The 18282-nt window shown below is 49.4% G+C and overlaps 1 protein-coding gene across 1 annotated transcript; it reads left to right on the forward strand.

Annotated features, from left to right (window-relative positions):
* Positions 1 to 1218: 1218 nt before the first annotated feature.
* Positions 1219 to 18195, forward strand: LOC127031622 (baculoviral IAP repeat-containing protein 7-like). Its single transcript, XM_050918697.1, has 8 exons — positions 1219 to 1738; positions 5185 to 5284; positions 12474 to 12546; positions 12639 to 12684; positions 14542 to 14754; positions 15796 to 15867; positions 16345 to 16555; positions 18144 to 18195. Exons 1-7 carry the CDS (start codon positions 1219 to 1221, stop codon positions 16545 to 16547), a joined length of 1227 nt encoding a protein of 408 aa, XP_050774654.1. The 3' UTR covers positions 16548 to 16555; positions 18144 to 18195.
* Positions 18196 to 18282: the final 87 nt, after the last annotated feature.

Raw genomic sequence — 18282 nt, forward strand, 5'->3', positions numbered from 1 at the left:
CCACAAAAGTCCATTAATAGCTAGCAGATGGTCAATACTTCCTCATCATGAACAGAACTGGTGACCTAGACTCTGACTGGGTTTTCTTAGGTGCATTTATATTAAAAGGCTCTATCAATAACTGCTGTTTGCCTAGTATATGGAGTCTCCTACTCTTGAGTATTTCATTTACCTTTAGTGGAATCACTCCTGATTCTTACCTGTGTAAGCGAGAGAAGATTTAGGCCCAGAGCCTTTTTGCATCTACTTTTGTTGGCAATACAGAAGTGGTGGTAACCTCGCAGAACTGATTACAAATATCTGAGGAATATTACTTCAGTTTGAGTGGTGGGGAAGGAGGCTTGTATAATCAAGAAATATAGCTTCTTTAATTTCTTCCTTTCGATATAGGTAGCAAACCACTACCACCATTAACTGTGACTTGGGGAAACCAATATAGGAAAGTGGGCCTCAACATTTTGGGCTACTTCTGTAGTGGTTCTGCAGCAGTGGTGGGGTGTACTGTGAAATGGGATGGGTAGGCATGATCAGTCACAAGCTGCTGATTCAGCTTCAGGCCACAGACTGCCATACTAGCGAATACTAAATGTTACACATCATGAGAAGAGAAGCCTGCTAATCGAATATGCGACCTGTGTAACTGGAGGCGTGTTTGGTTATAAAAGGGATAACACAAGGAAACATTTGCTTGGGTCTTGACTATTCTGTGTAGGCTTCTGGCTTGTTGAACATGTCTCTAGAAAAGCAAACGGAGGAATTTAAATCCTTTTTTATACTTTTGTTGAAGGCTAGAGAGGTGACTGATCTAAGCAGTGAACACTCAGACTGAAAGCTGGAGCGACTTTGTCCAAGTGCATTGAATAAGCTTTGCCTTATTTTTGCTTTTCCTGCAAACCACTTCAGCTTCCCTGTGACTTGAGAGACTGGAAGGGAAAAACTGCTGGTCTCTTCCCTCCAGGCACTAGTGGGGATAGAGGAAAAGGGGCAGGAAAAAGCAGCAGCAGGTCATAGACAATCTGGATCTCTGGTTTGGCTGCAATTCAGGAACACGCTTGGCTTTATTGAGACCACGAGCTTTCTAGAACATGTGGCAGGCTGAGCTGTGGGGATGTGAATGCAGACTGGCAGTCTGAGTGCTGCCTGACATCAGGAATACAGCTCCTCACTGAGGGATTGTCCAATATATATATATTTTTTCCCCTCTCTCAGTGCTGGGACATGGAGGACAGCTTTTCCCCAGAGGAGATCAGGTCTGGGCAAAGGCATTTTCAGCTGTCTAAGACCAGCATGCGGAGCGAGGAGAAGAGACTGAGGACTTTCCGGCAGTGGCCAGAAAGCTCACCTGTCTCTGCCACAGACCTGGCTAAGGCTGGCTTTTTCTTCCTGGGTCCTGGCGACCGAGTGCAGTGCTTCTGCTGTGGTGGTATCTTGAGGAGCTGGGAGGCTGAGGATCAACCCATGCGAGAGCACCAAAAATTTTTTCCTACCTGTAAGTTCATCTGTGGTGAAAATGTTGGCAACCAGCAGATGCTCCCCTTTCTGGAGATCTTGGACTATGTGGATGGTCAGATTCTCAGCCTCCTACAGAGGATGGATGTGGAAGAAGCAGCCCTGCCCAGTCAACCAGAATACCCGGAGATGGAAACAGAGGCGATGCGACTAGCCACTTTCCAGAGCTGGCCACCGTACACAGAGCTGTATCCTGAGCAACTGGCCAGAGCAGGGTTCTTCTATACAGGTATGCATGGCAGGACTAGAGCTTTATCAGTAAATGTTGATACACATCAGTTTGTGCACGTGCTGTGAAACTGACAAAAAGTATTTCCATTGACGATAAATTTACAGAGAGGCAAATAGTTGCTTGAAACTTATTAGAGTTTGATGTTAAGGATATTTTACTCCGTATATTGACATGTAAAGTTGACAACTTGCCTTTTAATAGCTATAAATCTTTAACGTTTCTGAATCTCAACATCTGCTGTTTAAATCTGACATTTCCCCCCTGCCCCCAGGATATCCCTCTCAGTGAAAAATTAAATCAGTGGTTTTCAACTTTTTGAGCTGAGCCCCTCTTTTGAGTTACAATGTTTGGTGTCCCCCCTCCCCTCAGGTTTACAGGGTGGGGGAAGTTGAGTATAATGGTCTCTGGGGGTGGAGGCTGCCAGGAGCAGAAATCAGCGTGGGGCCGCGGTGCGTGTTGACACTGATCCATGGGCCAGGTGGCCTGCTGAGTGAGTAGAGGGTGGAGGTGGTGCGCCTTCCCTGACCTGTGCCACGTGGGGCTAATGTCACTGCTTGGTCCCGTCTTCCTCACCCCCCAATGTTCATCTGCCCTCCTGGGGGGGCATATCCCACAGTTTGAAAACCTTTAATTTTAATTAACACAATTATATAAAAACATTTAATTCTGCCAAGGCTATATACAGGTACATACAGTAGGGAAAGCCTCCCTCTGTGTGCAACTGTAGAGCTGTATGGTGTGTCCTGTTTAGGGTTTTTTAATACTGCATCCATATGCTGTGGTACAGAAGCAGTCGGGATTGGTGCCAGCCACACCATGAAGCTCTCTCCGGTAGAGCCACAACTTGATCTCCTCTTCTAGGTGTGAGAGACCACAGAGTTCTCCTTAACTGGACCATCCTGAACAGCAGAGAAATGAGATTCAGACACCGCTTATCCGCTGCACAACATTCTCACAGCACTGGGGTACAGTTAAAGCCTAGATTGCAAAAGCCACCACCGTGGGGAACCTAGTTAGAGCACACTCCTTTCTGACTAGAGTGTCCTGGAAGGTCAAACTCCATCGTTTGGTAACTTGGCTTTGGGGCTTTCCAGGTGCATTTACACTTCTTATTTTTAATGTAGCAGCCTCAGCTGGGATTGGGAGTTTCTTCTTCTTCTTCTTGGTAATGTGGTACTGCATAGGAGCCCTGGGCATGGACCGATGACCTCATTGTGCTGTGTAAACACAGATCAAAAAGACTCTCACTTCCCCACTGTTGGGTCAGGTTTGGCACAAACCTGTAGTGGAAAGTGTCTGCTCTGAGGAACTTATTTTAAGTTTGACCAGGTGCAACAAGGGGCGTGACAGACAAATGAAGATAATGGTAACAGCAATGAGGAGACATGACTGTTGACTTGCTATGTACCCCGTTTGTACCACACTCTTTGGTATCTGAGCACTTGGCTAAAATGTGAAGTCTAACGTGAGTTATGACCTTCAAACAGTTCAAGTAGAAGTGAAGTAGAATGTGTTATGGAGGGGACAGCTTGGAGTTTTTATACTTATTCCTGAAAAAGGAAGACCCTCATCTGTCTGTAGGTGTCCCCTGTTCAGAAGCTGTTTTGGGCTCTGTGGATCCCAGCTAGTTTCATGCTCTTGGATAGAGAAGTCTCTCTTAGGCTCTGTCTAGCTCTCTAACTGCCTGTAATTCTGAGTCATGAATGGAAATTTGAGTTTGGGACTTTTCATCTGAGGAATCACTTTGAAAACTGTTGTTTTGAACTCTAATGCTAAAATTTTAAATCTTCATTGTCTTTGCTGTTCCTGTCTTGGTCTGAAAACTCCTACTCATGGAGTGTCCCCAGTGTAAGAACTCAGGTTTTTCTGGCTGAAATGTGTGAGCTCCCCACACACAATCTGTTCATAACATCCACGAACTATAGCTGCACGTGCTTATGGAGACAGTGTCTAAAATTCCTTAGTTTGTTTTGTGACAGTTAATCTAATTTCTCTATGCATGCAAGCACTGCATTTGTACCTCCGTGCCTTCCACAACCTGTATTTCACCTATAGTTCTTTAGGGGTTGACCCAGTGAGCTGCTGTTCTGTTTATAGCATTGATAGAATCCCTCTGTGGAACTGAAATTCTTAATGTAGCACTAGACACGTTATTCTCTTCTATAGTCTAACTACATGTGCAGTATTTCTTGTTTACTATATATTAAATACACATGAATACTAACATAGCCTAAATGACTCTCATTGAGTTCCTTGAGAAGGCTTTGCAGTGTACTTCAAAAGAAATGGTGTGAGGAGGTATCTCTTATTACTAGTCCTGAACTGAGCAACCAGATGTGAAATCTCCACCGTGTACTAGCTCATAGCTTTTCTGGAATTATAGTTATGTATGCTCTAGAGCCAAACACTACTGACAAAAGAACAACCAGCTCAGGAAAACAGAATAAACCAGAAGGCAGAGGTTGTAGTTGGAACCCTTTGTCAGATTTGTTTTGGAATTTATTTTTTACCTGCAGACCAGCTGTTGAAAACATAATACTGAGAATGGGGATCCATCAGGAAACAATTCAACAACATGGCAAAACCAGAGGTTGCTTAGATGGGGCAATTATAGAGCATTGCCAGTCATCCGATCCTCATAGTTCCCTGTTCTAGAGCATTCAAGGACTTCTGAATGCCCAGTGTTTTGGAACAGCTGTACTGAAACTCCTTAAAGGGTCCAACTTACGAGTGGAAGGCCTATCCACTCCCAGAAATTCTCTTTTTAGTGGGACCCAGGTGCAACTTGCTGAGTGGGAAGGTGTAACTTGATATATAGCTTTATTCAAAATCATGCCCTGTAGCAGGCATGCTGATATTGTTAAACCTGCTGAATCTCTTGCCCAGTTTCCTCCCTGGGCTGGATGGCTTGGGATCTTTATAATGAGGCCTCCTATTATGAGGGGGAGTGGTGTAAACCAATTTCATGGACCCCCAGTTGGCCATCTTTATGGGGGAGCAGTTTGCTGGATGAAAAAACAGGAGGGGGTAGCTGTGTGCAGTGGGAGGGGACATATAAGGTATACTTGGGATATATGAGCCCACAAAGGGGATGCACAGAGAATCCATGAAGTTTCCACCTGAAATGTTCATTGACCCAACACTGGAATCCCAATAATTGATTGGTGCAACTTAGGCAAGCCAGCTAGAACTCAAATTTTGAACCAGTGCTCTAACTTGATTCCCTGTCTCTGAACAGGGGCAAGCTGCAGAAGTAGTGAGCCAGAGTCCTGTGACAATTGTGATGTGTGCTCAACAGTTTGGTCTGGTACCATAGCAGGCCAACAATTAAACGTACTGTACCTCCCCAGGCTCTCCTGGTAGCAACATCAAACTGCCTGTGGGTTAGTGTAACTAGCTGCTCGTGTACCTAACATCCAATCTTCTCTTAATGCTCCTTTCAGGTCAAGGTGACACTGTGAGGTGTTTTTACTGTGATGGCAGCTTAAGGAACTGGGAGCTTGGAGATGACCCCTGGAGGGAACATGCCAAATGGTTTCCAAGGTAATTCATGGTATACTAATGCTTGTTGGGGGCCAAGATACAAAAAGAATTGGAGATATACTAATCTCCTAGAACTGGAAGGGACCTTGAAAGGTCATTGAGTTCAGCCCCCTGCCTTCACTAGCAGGACCAATTTTTGCCCCAGATCCCTAAGTGGCCCTTTCAAGGATTGAACTCACAATCCTGGGTTTAGCAGACCATTGCTCAAACCACTGATCTATCCCTCCCACATCATTAGACAGTTTTATGCTGAATGGACCTTGCTCCACCGTCAAACCTCATGCCCCAGGTGAGATTTAACTGGATTATTAGCATGTAGAGCTGTCTATCTCTGTTCAAATCCAACCAGCTCAATAGCGAACAAAGACTGCTACTAGCTGATAAGCCTACATGAAATGAATCTGGTGGCTTATGTCCTAGTTGCATCATAAAAACTATATCCTGAAACAGCTTGTGGTCAAAGCAGGAATTTTAGTGAGGTCAGTCTCTTGATAGTTCCTGAGAACTACCCCAGAAGCTCCCATCTTAATAAGCTGCATTGTTACTGTTGCAATCTTCTCTCCCTAATTCAAGTGGTGGTGATGATAATCATTGTACACTTTTATTATTGTAGCCCCTAAAGGCTACAACCAAGTGGAGAGCTGTTGGGTTAGGCATTGTACAAATCTACATGACCTGTGTCTACAAGTCTAATGCTTTTCAATCAAAATCACACACTAGAACTTGGCCTGAGCTGCAGAATTCAGACCCCTATGTCTATAGAGTTTATGGACCGTGATCTGTGGGTCAATCTCTATTACCACTGCTTCATGGTAACTTTAACACTGCCCTTGTCTCTTACCGGAATCGGAGCAGCCCTTGTATTCCACTTGTATTGGTCTTCATATGTAAATGGCAGGATGTCATACACCTAATCCTGCTGTGGTGGCTCTTATAGGTGAGGCCACAAACCCGTTTTCCCCATGATCCAATCTGTCTGAAAGGCTCAATTGCAAAAGCCAATCTCACAGGCCTAAAATGAAGTATGACCTGTTCTGGGGAGATCAGGAGCCTCAAACCACCATTCTTTCTGCTTGACCAGTAAGATTTTTTTACAGCAGGGAGGGCCTGTCCACTGTGGCAAGAATGACGTTTGCACTTTGTATGTAGAGATGTTGGTATATACACCTTGTTTCATTAGGAGCTTAGTGTCACGGAGTGTGGGGGAGTCCGGCCCTGCACCCCTCTTCCTGGGACCCACAGTGACTCAGCCAGCCAGTAAAACAGAAGGTTTATTGGACAACAGGAACACAGGTTACAGCAGAGCTTGCAGGCACAGTCAGGACCCCTCCACCGAGTCCTTCTGGGCTTTCAGGGTGCTTGGATCCTAGCTAGCATACCCTGAATTCCGCCCACACAGCCCCAAGCCCAAACTCAAACTGCTTCCCTCCTGCCACTCCCTTCCTTTGTCCCCTTCCCGGGCAAAGGTGTTTGACCTTTCCCCTCCCTTACCTAGCTCAGGTTACAGGCTCTGGCATCGTCCATCCCCTAAAGTCCTCCCCTGCTCTCCCACTCCCCACACAGACAGTCCCTACTGCATCACATCTCTCCCCCCTTCGAGACTGAACTGAGCGGGGTCACTCTGCCCAGTGACCTGGGGAAGTTCAGGGTCCCCTCTCCGGGACAACGCGTCCGCTGTCAGGTTGGCACTTCCCTTCACATGGACCACGTCCATGTCATAGTCCTGCAGGAGCAGGCTCCACCTCAGGAGCTTGGCGTTGGCTCCTTTCATCTGGTGCAGCCAGGTCAGGGGAGAGTGGTCGGTGTACACGGTGAAGTGTCGCCCAAAGAGATATGGCTCTAGCTTCTTAAGGGCCCACACCATGGCCAGGCATTCCTTCTCGATGGCCGCGTAGCTTTGTTCCCGGGGTAGCAGCTTCTTACTCAGGTACACGATGGGTGTCTCTCCCCCTTTTCATCCTCCTGCATTAACACCGCCCCCAGTCCCGTATCTGAGGCATCAGTGAACACCATAAAGGGTTTGTCAAAATTTGGGTTTGCTAGAACTGGGCCACTAACCAGAGCCTCCTTCAGCGCCCGGAAAGCCTCCTGGCACTGCTCAGTCCAGATCACCTTGTCTGGCTTCCCCTTTTTGCATAGTTCAGTGATGGGGCCGGCTATGGCACTAAAGTGGGGCACGAACCTTCGATAGTACCCCGCCATCCCAATAAAGGCCTGGACCTGCTTTTTGGTTTGGGGAGCAGGCCAGTCTCTGATCACCTCCACCTTGGCTGGTTCCGGCTTCAGGCAGCCGCTCCCCACCCGATGGCCCAGGTAAGATACTTCAGCCATCCCCACCTTGCACTTCTCAGCCTTTACTGTTAACCCAGCCTTTCGGAGTCGGTCTAGGACTTGTTTAACCTGGGACATGTGGTCCTCCCAGGTCTGGCTGAAGACGCAGATGTCATCAATATACGCCACGGCAAAACTCTCCATCCCCCTCAGTAGCTGATCCACCAGGCGCTGGAAGGTGGCCGGCGCTCCCTTGAGGCCGAAGGGCAGGGTCAGAAACTCATAGAGCCCCAGAGGGGTGATAAAGGCCGATTTCAGCCTGGCATCTGCGTCCAGCGGCACTTGCCAGTAGCCTTTGGTAAGATCCATAGTGGTGAGGTACCGAGCACCTCCCAGCTTGTCTAGGAGCTCGTCAGGCCTGGGCATAGGGTAGGCATCCGATACGGTGATGGCATTGAGCTTTCGATAGTCCACACAGAACCGGATTGACCCATCCTTCTTGGGGACTAGCACCACTGGCGAGGCCCAAGGGCTGGAAGACGGCTGGATCACCCCCAAAGCCAGCATGTCCCTGACCTCTCTTTCAAGATCCTGGGCAGTTTTACCAGTGACCCGAAAAGGGGAGCATCTTATAGGGGGATGTGACCCAGTCTCCACCCGGTGGACAGTCAAATTAGTGCGTCCAGGCTGGTTGGAAAACAGCTGTCGGTATAGATGCAGCACCGCTCTGATCTCAGCGTGCTGGCCCGGGGTCAGTTGCTCAGAGACGGGAATCGCCTCCAGGGGGGAACCAGCTTTTGTCCCAGGGAATAGATCCACTAAGGGGTCATCTCCCTGCCCCTCCCAATGTCCACACACGGCCAACACCACATTCCCCCTGTCATAGTATGGTTTCATCATGTTCACATGGTACACCCGACGGTGATGTGCCCGGTTTGACAGCTCCACCACATAGTTTACCTCATTCAGTTGCTTGATAACCTTGAAGGGCCCTTCCCAGGCGGCCTGGAGTTTGTTTCTCCTCACGGGGATGAGAACCATCACCTGATCCCCGGTGGCGAAGGTACGGGCTCGTGCTGTGCGGTCATACCAGACCTTCTGCCTCCTCTGGGCTCGGGCCAGATTCTCCCTGGCCAGGCCCATGAGCTCGGCCAGTCTTTCCCGGAAGGTCAGGACATACTCCACCACTGACTCTCCCTCGGGAGCGGCCTTCCCCTCCCATTCGTCCCTCATCAGGTCTAGGGGCCCCCCTCACCCGCCTTCCATACAACAGTTCGAAAGGTGAAAACCCGGTAGATTCCTGGGGTACCTCCCTGTACGCAAACAGCAGGTGAGGTAAGTACTTGTCCCAATCTTGCGGATGCTGGTTCATAAATGTTTTTAGCATCATCTTCAGCGTCCCGTTGAACCTTTCTACCAGCCCGTTGGACTGGGGGTGATACGCTGAGGCCCAGTTGTGCTGGACCCCACATTTCTGCCATAAGGACCGGAGCAGGGCCGACATGAAGTTGGACCCCTGGTCCGTTAAGACCTCCTTGGGGAACCCCACCCGGCTGAAAATTGTCAGCAGCGCATCTGCCACTGTGTCTGCTTCGATAGAGGACAAGGCCACCGCCTCGGGGTAGCGAGTGGCAAAATCCACCACCACCAGGATGTATTTCTTCCCTGACCGGGTCGTCTTGCTGAGAGGTCCCACTATGTCCATGGCCACCTTCTGGAAAGGTTCTTCTATGATGGGTAAAGGCCTCAAAGCCGCTTTCCCCTTGTCCCGGGCCTTCCCCACCCTCTGGCAGGGGTCACAGGATTGGCAGTACTGTCGGACATGGGTAAAGACCCCAGGCCAGTAAAAGTTCTGTAGCAGCCTCTGCCTGGTGCGCCGGATTCCCTGGTGCCCTGCGAGAGGGATGTCATGGGCCAGGTACAACAGCTTGTGACGGAACTTCTGGGGAACCACCAGCTGCCTCCTGATCCCCCATGACTCTACTTCCCCTGGGGGAGCCCATTCTCGGTACAGGAACCCCTTCTCCCACAGGAACCTCTCCTTGCAACCTCTCCTCATGGTCTGTACCGCACTAAGGTCAGCCCGGTCCCTGTGCTTCCGCAAGGAGGGATCTTTCTGCAACTCGGCCTGGAACTCAGCAGCTGGGACAGGAATGGGGACCGGCTCTCTCTTGCTGGCTGGGTCTGAGGCCGCAGCCTCTCTGCACCGTGCCCCTGGGCGTTCCCCGCTCCCTGAGTTAGGGTCCTGCACCTCAGGTCGAGTACCTTCCCCGTTGTCGGGGAGCAGTGCCATTTGCTGACTCTGACTACGAGTCACGACCAGGGCACTCTGGGTGTTACTAGGCCAGTCCTCAAGGTCCCCTCCCATTAACACATCAGTGGGCAAATATTGGTGTACCCCCACATCCTTGGGGCCCTCCTTGGCCCCCCATTTCAGGTGTACCCTTGCCACGGGTACCTTGAATGGGGTCCCGCCCACGCCCATCAGGGTCAGGTAGGTGTCGGGCACCATCCGATCTGAGGCCACCACCTCGGGCCGGGCCAGCGTCACCTCTGCGCCCGTGTCCCAGTACCCAGTGACCTTCCTCCCATCCACTTCCAGGGAAACAATGCACTCTTTCCGGAGGGGCAGCCCCGCGCCCACCCGGTAAACCAAAAACCCAGAACCGGGAGCATCCACAGGTGGTATGTTGCCAACCCCCCTTTCCTGGGAATGTAGCCCCTCCTCCGATTGGGTTTTTACCCAGTCCACCCTCTGCGGGTTGGGTCTGCTTGGTCTGTCCCTGAGCTTGGGGCACTGGGCCCGTATGTGACCTCGTTGGCCACAGCGATAGCAGCCCATATCTCGTGGGTCCCCTTGAGTGGGTCGGAGGGACCTGCCGCTGGATGTTCCCCTTTTGGGGGGGTTCTCCATAGGCCCCTTTTGGGAGGTCCCATGATGACTCTCTCTCTGCGTTGAGGCAGGCCTGCTCCTTCGAGACTCCTCCCTGCCATCCCCTGCCCGACTGTCCACAAATTGGTCGGCCAGCTGGCCTGCGTGCTGCGGGTTCTCCGGCTTCTGGTCCATCAACCACAGCCTCAGGTCGGACGGGCACTGCTCGTACAGGTGCTCCAGTATGAATAGGTCAAGCAGGTCCTCTTTAGTTTGGGCCCCAGCTGTCCACTTGCGAGCATACCCCTGCGCCCGGTTGACCAGTTGTAGGTATGTGACCTCACGGGTTTTACGCTGGCTCCGGAACTTTTTCCGGTACATCTCAGGAGTCAGCCCAAACTCGCGGAGCAGGGCCTGTTTGAACAGTTCGTAGTCCCCTGCCTCCGCCCCTTTCAGTCGGCTGTACACCTCCACGGCTGTGGAGTCCAGCAAGGGGGTGAGAACTGCGATCCTGTCTGCAGGGTCAACCCTGTGCAGCTCGCAGGCATTCTCAAAGGCCGTCAGGAAGGTATCTATGTCCTCCCCCTCCTTACGCCGGGGCAGCAAGTGCTTATCAAAGCTCTTTGTAGGCTTGGGTCCCCCCTCACTCACCGCAGCTGGAGCCTCACTGCTCCTCAGCCGGGCCAGGTCCAGCTCATGTTTACGCTGTTTCTCCTTCTCCTCCCACTCACGCTGGCGCTGGTTCTCCTCATGTTTACGCTGGTTCTCCTCATGTTTACGCTGGTTCTCCTCATGTTTACGCTGGTTCTCCTCATGTTCACGCTGTTTCGCCTTCTCCTCCAGCTCTCGCCTCTTTAACTCGAGCTCCTCCCGTCTCAGCTCCCTTTCATATTCCAGCCGCATCCGCTCCACGGATGCCGAGCGTTGCCGGGAGGATCCCCTGCTGGGGGGTGGGCTTCGCCGGGCAGATCCCCTGCTGGCCGGGGGTGTCACGGTGCCCTCGGTATACACTGGGCTCCTCCCCGCCCTTCCTCTAGGCCTAGGAAGGGGGGGTCTCGGGAAGCCCTCGTCCGCCGGCTGACCACTCCCAGCGGGGACAGACACTGGTGCCTGCGCTGCATCTGCTCGGCTGCTTCCCTCAGAGACAGGGCTCCGTTCATTCATGCGGTCTCCCTGCTCCAGCTGTGCAATCAGCTGGTCCTTGCTGAGCCTCCCTGGGTGCAGCCCCCTCTGCTTGCACAGCTCCACCAGGTCACACTTGCGCCGCTTGGCATACATCTTCCTGCTGACCACTCACAGGCCGGGGTGCTCGCCGCTCCCCACGGTTTCCAGGGGGACCCCTAGTGCACCAGCCCTTCTTGAGGTCACCAACTCTCTGCCAGGGTCGAGCTGCAGACTCCTCCGCCCCTGGGACTGCTCGCTGCAATCCCCCGGGGGACCCTGTTACTGCAAAGTCCTTCTCACTGGGCACACACTCCCAGGGGTTAGTCACCCCTTCGTTTTACTGCTCCCCAGTCACTTACTGCAGGAAGCGCCGTCCACGGGGTGCAGTATCTCCCGCCGCTGCCACCAGTTGTCACGGAGTGTGGGGGAGTCCGGCCCTGCACCCCTCTTCCTGGGACCCACAGTGACTCAGCCAGCCAGTAAAACAGAAGGTTTATTGGACAACAGGAACACAGGTTACAGCAGAGCTTGCAGGCACAGTCAGGACCCCTCCACCGAGTCCTTCTGGGCTTTCAGGGTGCTTGGATCCTAGCTAGGATACCCTGAATTCCGCCTATCCAGCCCCAAGCCCAAACTCAAACTGCTTCCCTCCTGCCACTCCCTTCCTTTGTCCCCTTCCCGGGCAAAGGTGTTGACCTTTCCCCTCCCTTACCTAGCTCAGGTTACAGGCTCTGGCATCGTCCATCCCCTAAAGTCCTCCCCTGCTCTCCCACTCCCCACACAGACAGTCCCTACTGCATCACACTTAGTACCACTCTCATGATGCTGAAGTTCAGACAAGGTCTGTTGTCCTTCACTGGGTATTTGCCTTTTTCTCTGCAGGTGTGAGTTTTTGCTGCAGTCAAGGGGCAGAGACTTTGTTAGCAGTGTTCAGGACTCTGACTTCAACGCTCCAGTGAGTTTTTTTTAATTTGTGCAGTGGAGTGGGGAAAGGTTTGAGGAGACACTTCCCTCCTGTGACTGTTTTGTGTCTTATGATGTGTTCAGGGAGGCTCCTGGCAACGGGCTGAACAAGATCCCCCTGTACCCCAAGGTATGTGTGGAAATGCATATTGTCTTGCCTTTTTGATGAAAGTGCTGCAGATCTATTGCTCTGGCTTCCGCATATTCTAGAGTTTGCAGGCGGAATCCTTTTCTGAGAGGCTTGCATTTTGATGTGAAATAGCTTCCATAATTATTACTAAGAAACTTCCTCTCGGACCTGAAACCAAGGTGAGCTCTGCTGTTGAAAGTGCCTGCTAAAGCTGGATGTTACTTTTCAGCCAAAGCTTTCTTTTGCCAAAAAATGCAGATTCAGGTTGGTAAAAACATTTTAGCAAACTTGTGTTGAATTTACCAATTTGTCTTGGTTGGGGGGGTGGGAAGCCCTCAACTTCTGAAAAAATCAGAACACTTCATTTTGATGCTATTAAATATAAAAGCTTCAATTTTTTTTATTCAAACTACTTTCCAATTATTCAAACTGACTAAATTTTGTTTCCTACAAAATGTTTCATCTCACCCCAAATTATTTTTTTTTTAAACTTCTCAGAATGGCCACTGAACTAAAATCAGTTAAGTCTAGTTTCTTGAGCAACCAATTTTGAAGACAAGAGAGACCTGGTTAGCATTCAGAATCTTGGGTGCTCAACTCAATTTCTGTAGGCCCCTCCATTGCTAGTGATAATATTGCCTGTGTCCTCAGAACTCACAACGAAGATATTTTAAAAGTACGTAGATCCTCCAGTAGAGGAGCTTGAGTGGTTCTTGGGTGCCTTTTTGAGGTTGATATGGAGGAGAGTTTAAAGACAGCTGTTTCTGGAAATGGTGGTTGGGGCTAGATCTTCAACACAGAGAGACCTTTTGGAAGTTGGGGATACAAAAGCCACTGCATTCTAAGTTTAAGGACTAAGGGAAGAAAGCTACCGTTTACAGCAGGGTTTCTCAAATAGAGGTCGCCGCTTGTGTAGGGAAAGCCCCTGGTGGGCCAGCCTGGTGTGTTTACCTGCCCCGTCCACAGGTCTGGCTGATCACGGCTCCCACTGGTCACGGATCACAGCTTCAGGCCAGTGGGAGCTGCTGGAAGCGGTGCGGGCCGAGAGACTTACTGGCTGCCACTTCCAGCTGCTCCCATTGTCCTGCAGCAGTAGTTTCAAGGGGTGGGTCTGACACAGCCCCAGCAACTCCTAGCAAGGGAAGAGGAAATCGTATCTTCTCCTGCCTCCAGCCCAGCTGGAACTACCAGCTGATCCTGGCTCAGGAACAAGGCCACTGGCTGAGATGTCACCAGCTCTGTGCTGATTTACCTCTCTGCTGGCTGCCCCAGGTGCCTAAAACTATGTACCTGCACTGCTAGGGAGTGGTGTGTGACTGCTCTCGCAGCTTTCCTTTGCTTCTCTGTGAGAGTCATTTTCCTGCAGGGAAGCAAAGAAATCTGTGGAGGACATGGATACTGCACATGTGCAGTGGTGCAGAATTCTCCCCAGGAGTAGTCAATGGGTTTGAAGTCCAAGGGAATGCTTTAGGGTTCAAACTAGTTAACTGAGAACAAAAGGAGCTTGGGGGCATAACTTCATTCACAATTGTCTGCAAGTATTTTGGGGTAGAATATTGCTGAGAAACTGAAGCCAACTGTTAAGTAGCTGCAACCTGGTTTTCATACATCTTAATAGAAGGTTCCCTTACTGAGTTGGAGAAGTGTTCAGCCATCTGATCTGCCTGTCCTATAAGGAGGATCTTTTGAAGAGCCTACACTTTTGGGATGGGATCACCTACTTAGGTATTTTATTTCAGATTCTCATGGAAAGGCCTTTTCCTGAATGGGATGGATTGGATCAGAGGGGAGAGATTTACAGTTGCCTGTTAAGCTCTCCCTCTTTTTTGTAAAGTCTCTCCTCCCTGTGCTTTACAGATTCTATGGGGAATCGGGAATTGTCATCTCCTCCTCTGGATCAGTCTTCCATAGTGCAGAATGTCCTGCAGATGGGCTTTGACCACAGCTTGGTGATGAGCTTGGTCCAGAGTAGACACCTGCTGACTGGCACCTGCTACTTATCTGTGTCGGAACTGGTCTTGGATCTGCTTCAGGTAGATGGGGAAGAGAGCAGCAGTGCAGAAGAAAGAGGTATGGCAATTTAGCCTCTTAAACCTCACTGATCAATCTAATCACATCCCACCTCCTCCTCTGGTGGTCGCTGAAGTTTTAGCACTTCAGTGACGCTATCTCTTGGGTCTACACTGTCTCATCCTAGACTAGAATGAAATGCAATAATGCTTCCTTAGCTTCGCAGCCCTGTGATACTGAGGAAAGTGGTTCAGTTGTAGAAGAGTCTGCAGAGTCTCTAGTTATTGGAACATCTGTTACATTAGCGGTCTCCCAGCAACCTGGAGTCTAGCTGCTTTTCAATATTTCTCCATTACATCTTGCTTTAAAAGCTGTGGTACTGCATTAAGACTTAGGCTTATACCCAGTGCTGACATTGAAGCAAATCCAGAAATGGGATTCCTTTTGTGCCTGCTATTTAAACTGGATGATTCAAGAAGGCAATTCCAGCTCTGTCTGATTCAAGGAGCAGTTGGGGAGGGGGTGTAGAAATGTGCTAATAACATGACTTCTAGGTTTAACTGCGAGGACACAGGCAATTGTTAAAGGAAGTTTTCTAGGGTTAGTACCTCCTCACCCTATAACTGCAGTTCTACATAGGAAAGAACAAATGCTGCTCTCCATCACTCCTGTCTACCTCTAACATGCTACAATGCTGGCTGCAATCTTTCTGACCAAAAATAGCCTTTTTATGAAATAGAAATCTTTCTGTTTAGAAAAACACTCAAATCAGAATTTTGTGCCCACTTGTTTGGGGGGACGGGACTCATCGGAGCTGGATTATCTAACTTGCGATTCATCAACAAGTCTTGATGTTGCTATGAGAATCAGAGAAACCAGCTTTGCTGTCCGATCCTAGCCTGAGTATGCAGGGTTAGCAGCCTCCTAAAGAGAACCATTTTCATCTAGCAAGAAGGCCCGCTTGAACTGACATCACTGAAATCCCAGCAGAGGACCCCACTTTGTGTGTGGTGTGTGTGGTTTTTTCTTGTGGCTTTTTTTTAAAAATATTTTTAAGCATGGGAGCATTAATGCCATCTTCATTCCTTCTGATTTCTATAGAGTGTACGGAGAGAGAGACAGGTATGCCAGGACAGAGACGAGAGACACAGGCTGAGTGCTCAAAAGAATCAGGTGAGGTGGTAAAATCTGCCTGGGCTGGACCACAACAGACTCTACAGCAGGAAATACTAAGGCTCATTACCTCCCATGTAACAGTTAAATTGCAAAATAATTTCCTCTTATTATTCAGAATGTGGTAGCACCTCCCAGGCCCCATTCAGGGAATAGGGTCTATTGTGTTAGGCAAGATTAATACACCCAAAAGAGTGCTTACCATGGATTCCCCATACATCATAGTTCACTAACTGTATCCTCTCTTCCCCCACTGTTCGAATCTCAAACCCACCACCTGTGGACAAACTCTGAGGGGCCCAGGACTGGAATAGCAAGGGTTTGTCCTGGCCATTGTTATGGTCACAAATTTGAACAAAACAAGGAGGGAAAACTATGGCCCTAAATCCAGCTCTTGAACTATGGAACAGAAAGATCCTTTCAAAAAAAGTCCAGATAACACTGCTCTGTAATAAAACTTCAGTGTGTCTCTTTCAGCAGAGCCTCCACTGAGTACGGAGGAGCAGCTGCGACGGCTGCAGGAGGAGAGGATGTGCAAAGTGTGCATGGACAAAGATGTGTCCATTGTATTCGTTCCTTGTGGCCACTTGGTGGTGTGTGCAGAATGTGCCCCCAGCCTGAGACGATGCCCCATTTGCAGAGCGGTCATCAGGGGAAGTGTGAGGACTTTCATGTCCTGAACCATGGGGTGAGTAAGGGGGAACGTGGGTGGGGGGTACTGGGTGGGTTTTATAGAAACATTTTGTTCAAATGCCTTGTGTATAGTTCAGATGGATTGGAAGGGTCTTGCTTGTGCTTTGTAAAAGCAATGTAGTTATTTTCACTAGCGGGGTAGATGGTCTGAAGTTAGCCATCTATTTTGTGCCCTAGCTAACAACCACTTCCTTCAAGACTTGCCACTGAGCTGTAGCCCTCTGATTTTGCAGGAGATCCTGCACTCTAAAAGGGGCTGGAGGAGAGTGTCTGTCTCTTCTGTCTCCTCTAAACTTGGAAGGCTTTTTTTAGGAAGGGGAAATTCTCCTGCTTCGCCACTCTTAACAAGGATGGGAATCCCTGCTTTGTGAAAAGAGCACTGGATTTCCTCAACAACCTGAGGCCTTGCATGTTTTCACTGAGTAGCTCATAGACTCATAGACTCTAGGACTGGAAGGGACCTCGAGAGGTCATTGAGTCCAGTCCCCTGCCCTCATGGCAGGACCAAATACTGTCTAAACCATCCCTGATAGACATTTATCTAACCTACTCTTAAATATCTCCAGAGATGGAGATTTCCACAACTTCCCTAGGCAATCTATTCCAGTGTTTAACTACCCTGACAGTTAGGAACTTTTTCCTAATGTCCAACCTAAATCTCCCTTGCTGCAGTTTAAGCCCATTGCTTCTTGTTCTATCATTGGAGGCTAAGGTGAACAAGTTTTCTCCCTCCTCCTGATGACACCCTTTTAGATACCTGAAAAACTGCTATCATGTCCCCTCTCAGTCTTCTCTTTTCCAAACTAAACAAACCCAATTCCTTCAGCCTTCCTTCATAGGTCATGTTCTCAAGACCTTTAATCATTCTTGTTGCTCTTCTCTGGACCCTCTCCAATTTCTCCACATCTTTCTTGAAATGCGGTGCCCAGAACTGGACACAATACTCCAGTTGAGGCCTAACCAGCGCAGAGTAAAGCGGAAGAATGACTTCTCGTGTCTTGTTTACAACACACCTGTTAATGCATCCCAGAATCATGTTTGCTTTTTTTGCAACAGTATCACACTGTTGACTCATATTAAGCTTGTGGTCCACTATGACCCCTAGATCTCTTTCTGCCATACTCCTTCCTAGACAGTCTCTTCCCATTCTGTATGTGTGAAACTGATTGTTCCTTCCTAAGTGGAGCACTTTGCATTTATCTTTATTGAACTTCATCCTGTTTACCTCAGACCATTTCTCCAACTTGTCCAGATCATTTTGAATTCTGACCCTGTGTTTGGGGATTGGAAAGCTGGCTAGAAATGGGTGTTCTGGCATAAATCCTACATTTAAGGAAAAGCTACAAAGAATCTAATATTTGTTCAGACCTTGATTTGTCATGTAACTTGTCTCTTAGAGATGCATCTAGCAGCAGGGTGATGTCATAATAAGCTCAGGACTCCATTGAAGAAGCAATGTTCTATTCCGAACAGGTCTTCATTAACTGCACGGAGGAAGGGAAAGAACTAGAAAAGTTAAATTGTGTAAATGAGGAGTTCCTCACAGAACTTGAATACTGTGAACACTCCTTCTGTCTTTGCAGAATCTCCAGTCTCTGACTTCCACTGATGGCAGCCCCTTTTCCAACACAGAAGGTGCTCCACGAGGATTTCTCCCTAGAAATGATGTTCCTAATTCATTACTAGCAGTCTGGGTTACTGAACAACCTCCCAGAAGTGTCC

This window comes from Gopherus flavomarginatus, chromosome 11 (genome assembly GCF_025201925.1).
Source record: "Gopherus flavomarginatus isolate rGopFla2 chromosome 11, rGopFla2.mat.asm, whole genome shotgun sequence".
Taxonomy (NCBI): domain Eukaryota; kingdom Metazoa; phylum Chordata; order Testudines; family Testudinidae; genus Gopherus; species Gopherus flavomarginatus.

What these genes read in the sequence shown, in the direction of transcription:
- LOC127031622 (XM_050918697.1), top strand. Translation starts at nt 1,219, where the DNA reads ATGGAGGACAGCTTTTCCCCAGAGGAGATCAGGTCTGGGCAAAGGCAT. An exon ending in AGCAGGGTTCTTCTATACAG is followed by an intron (nt 1,739 to 5,184) that starts GTATGCATGGCA and finishes TGCTCCTTTCAG; the next exon opens with GTCAAGGTGACACTGTGAGG. An exon ending in ACTCTGACTTCAACGCTCCA is followed by an intron (nt 12,547 to 12,638) that starts GTGAGTTTTTTT and finishes TGATGTGTTCAG; the next exon opens with GGAGGCTCCTGGCAACGGGC.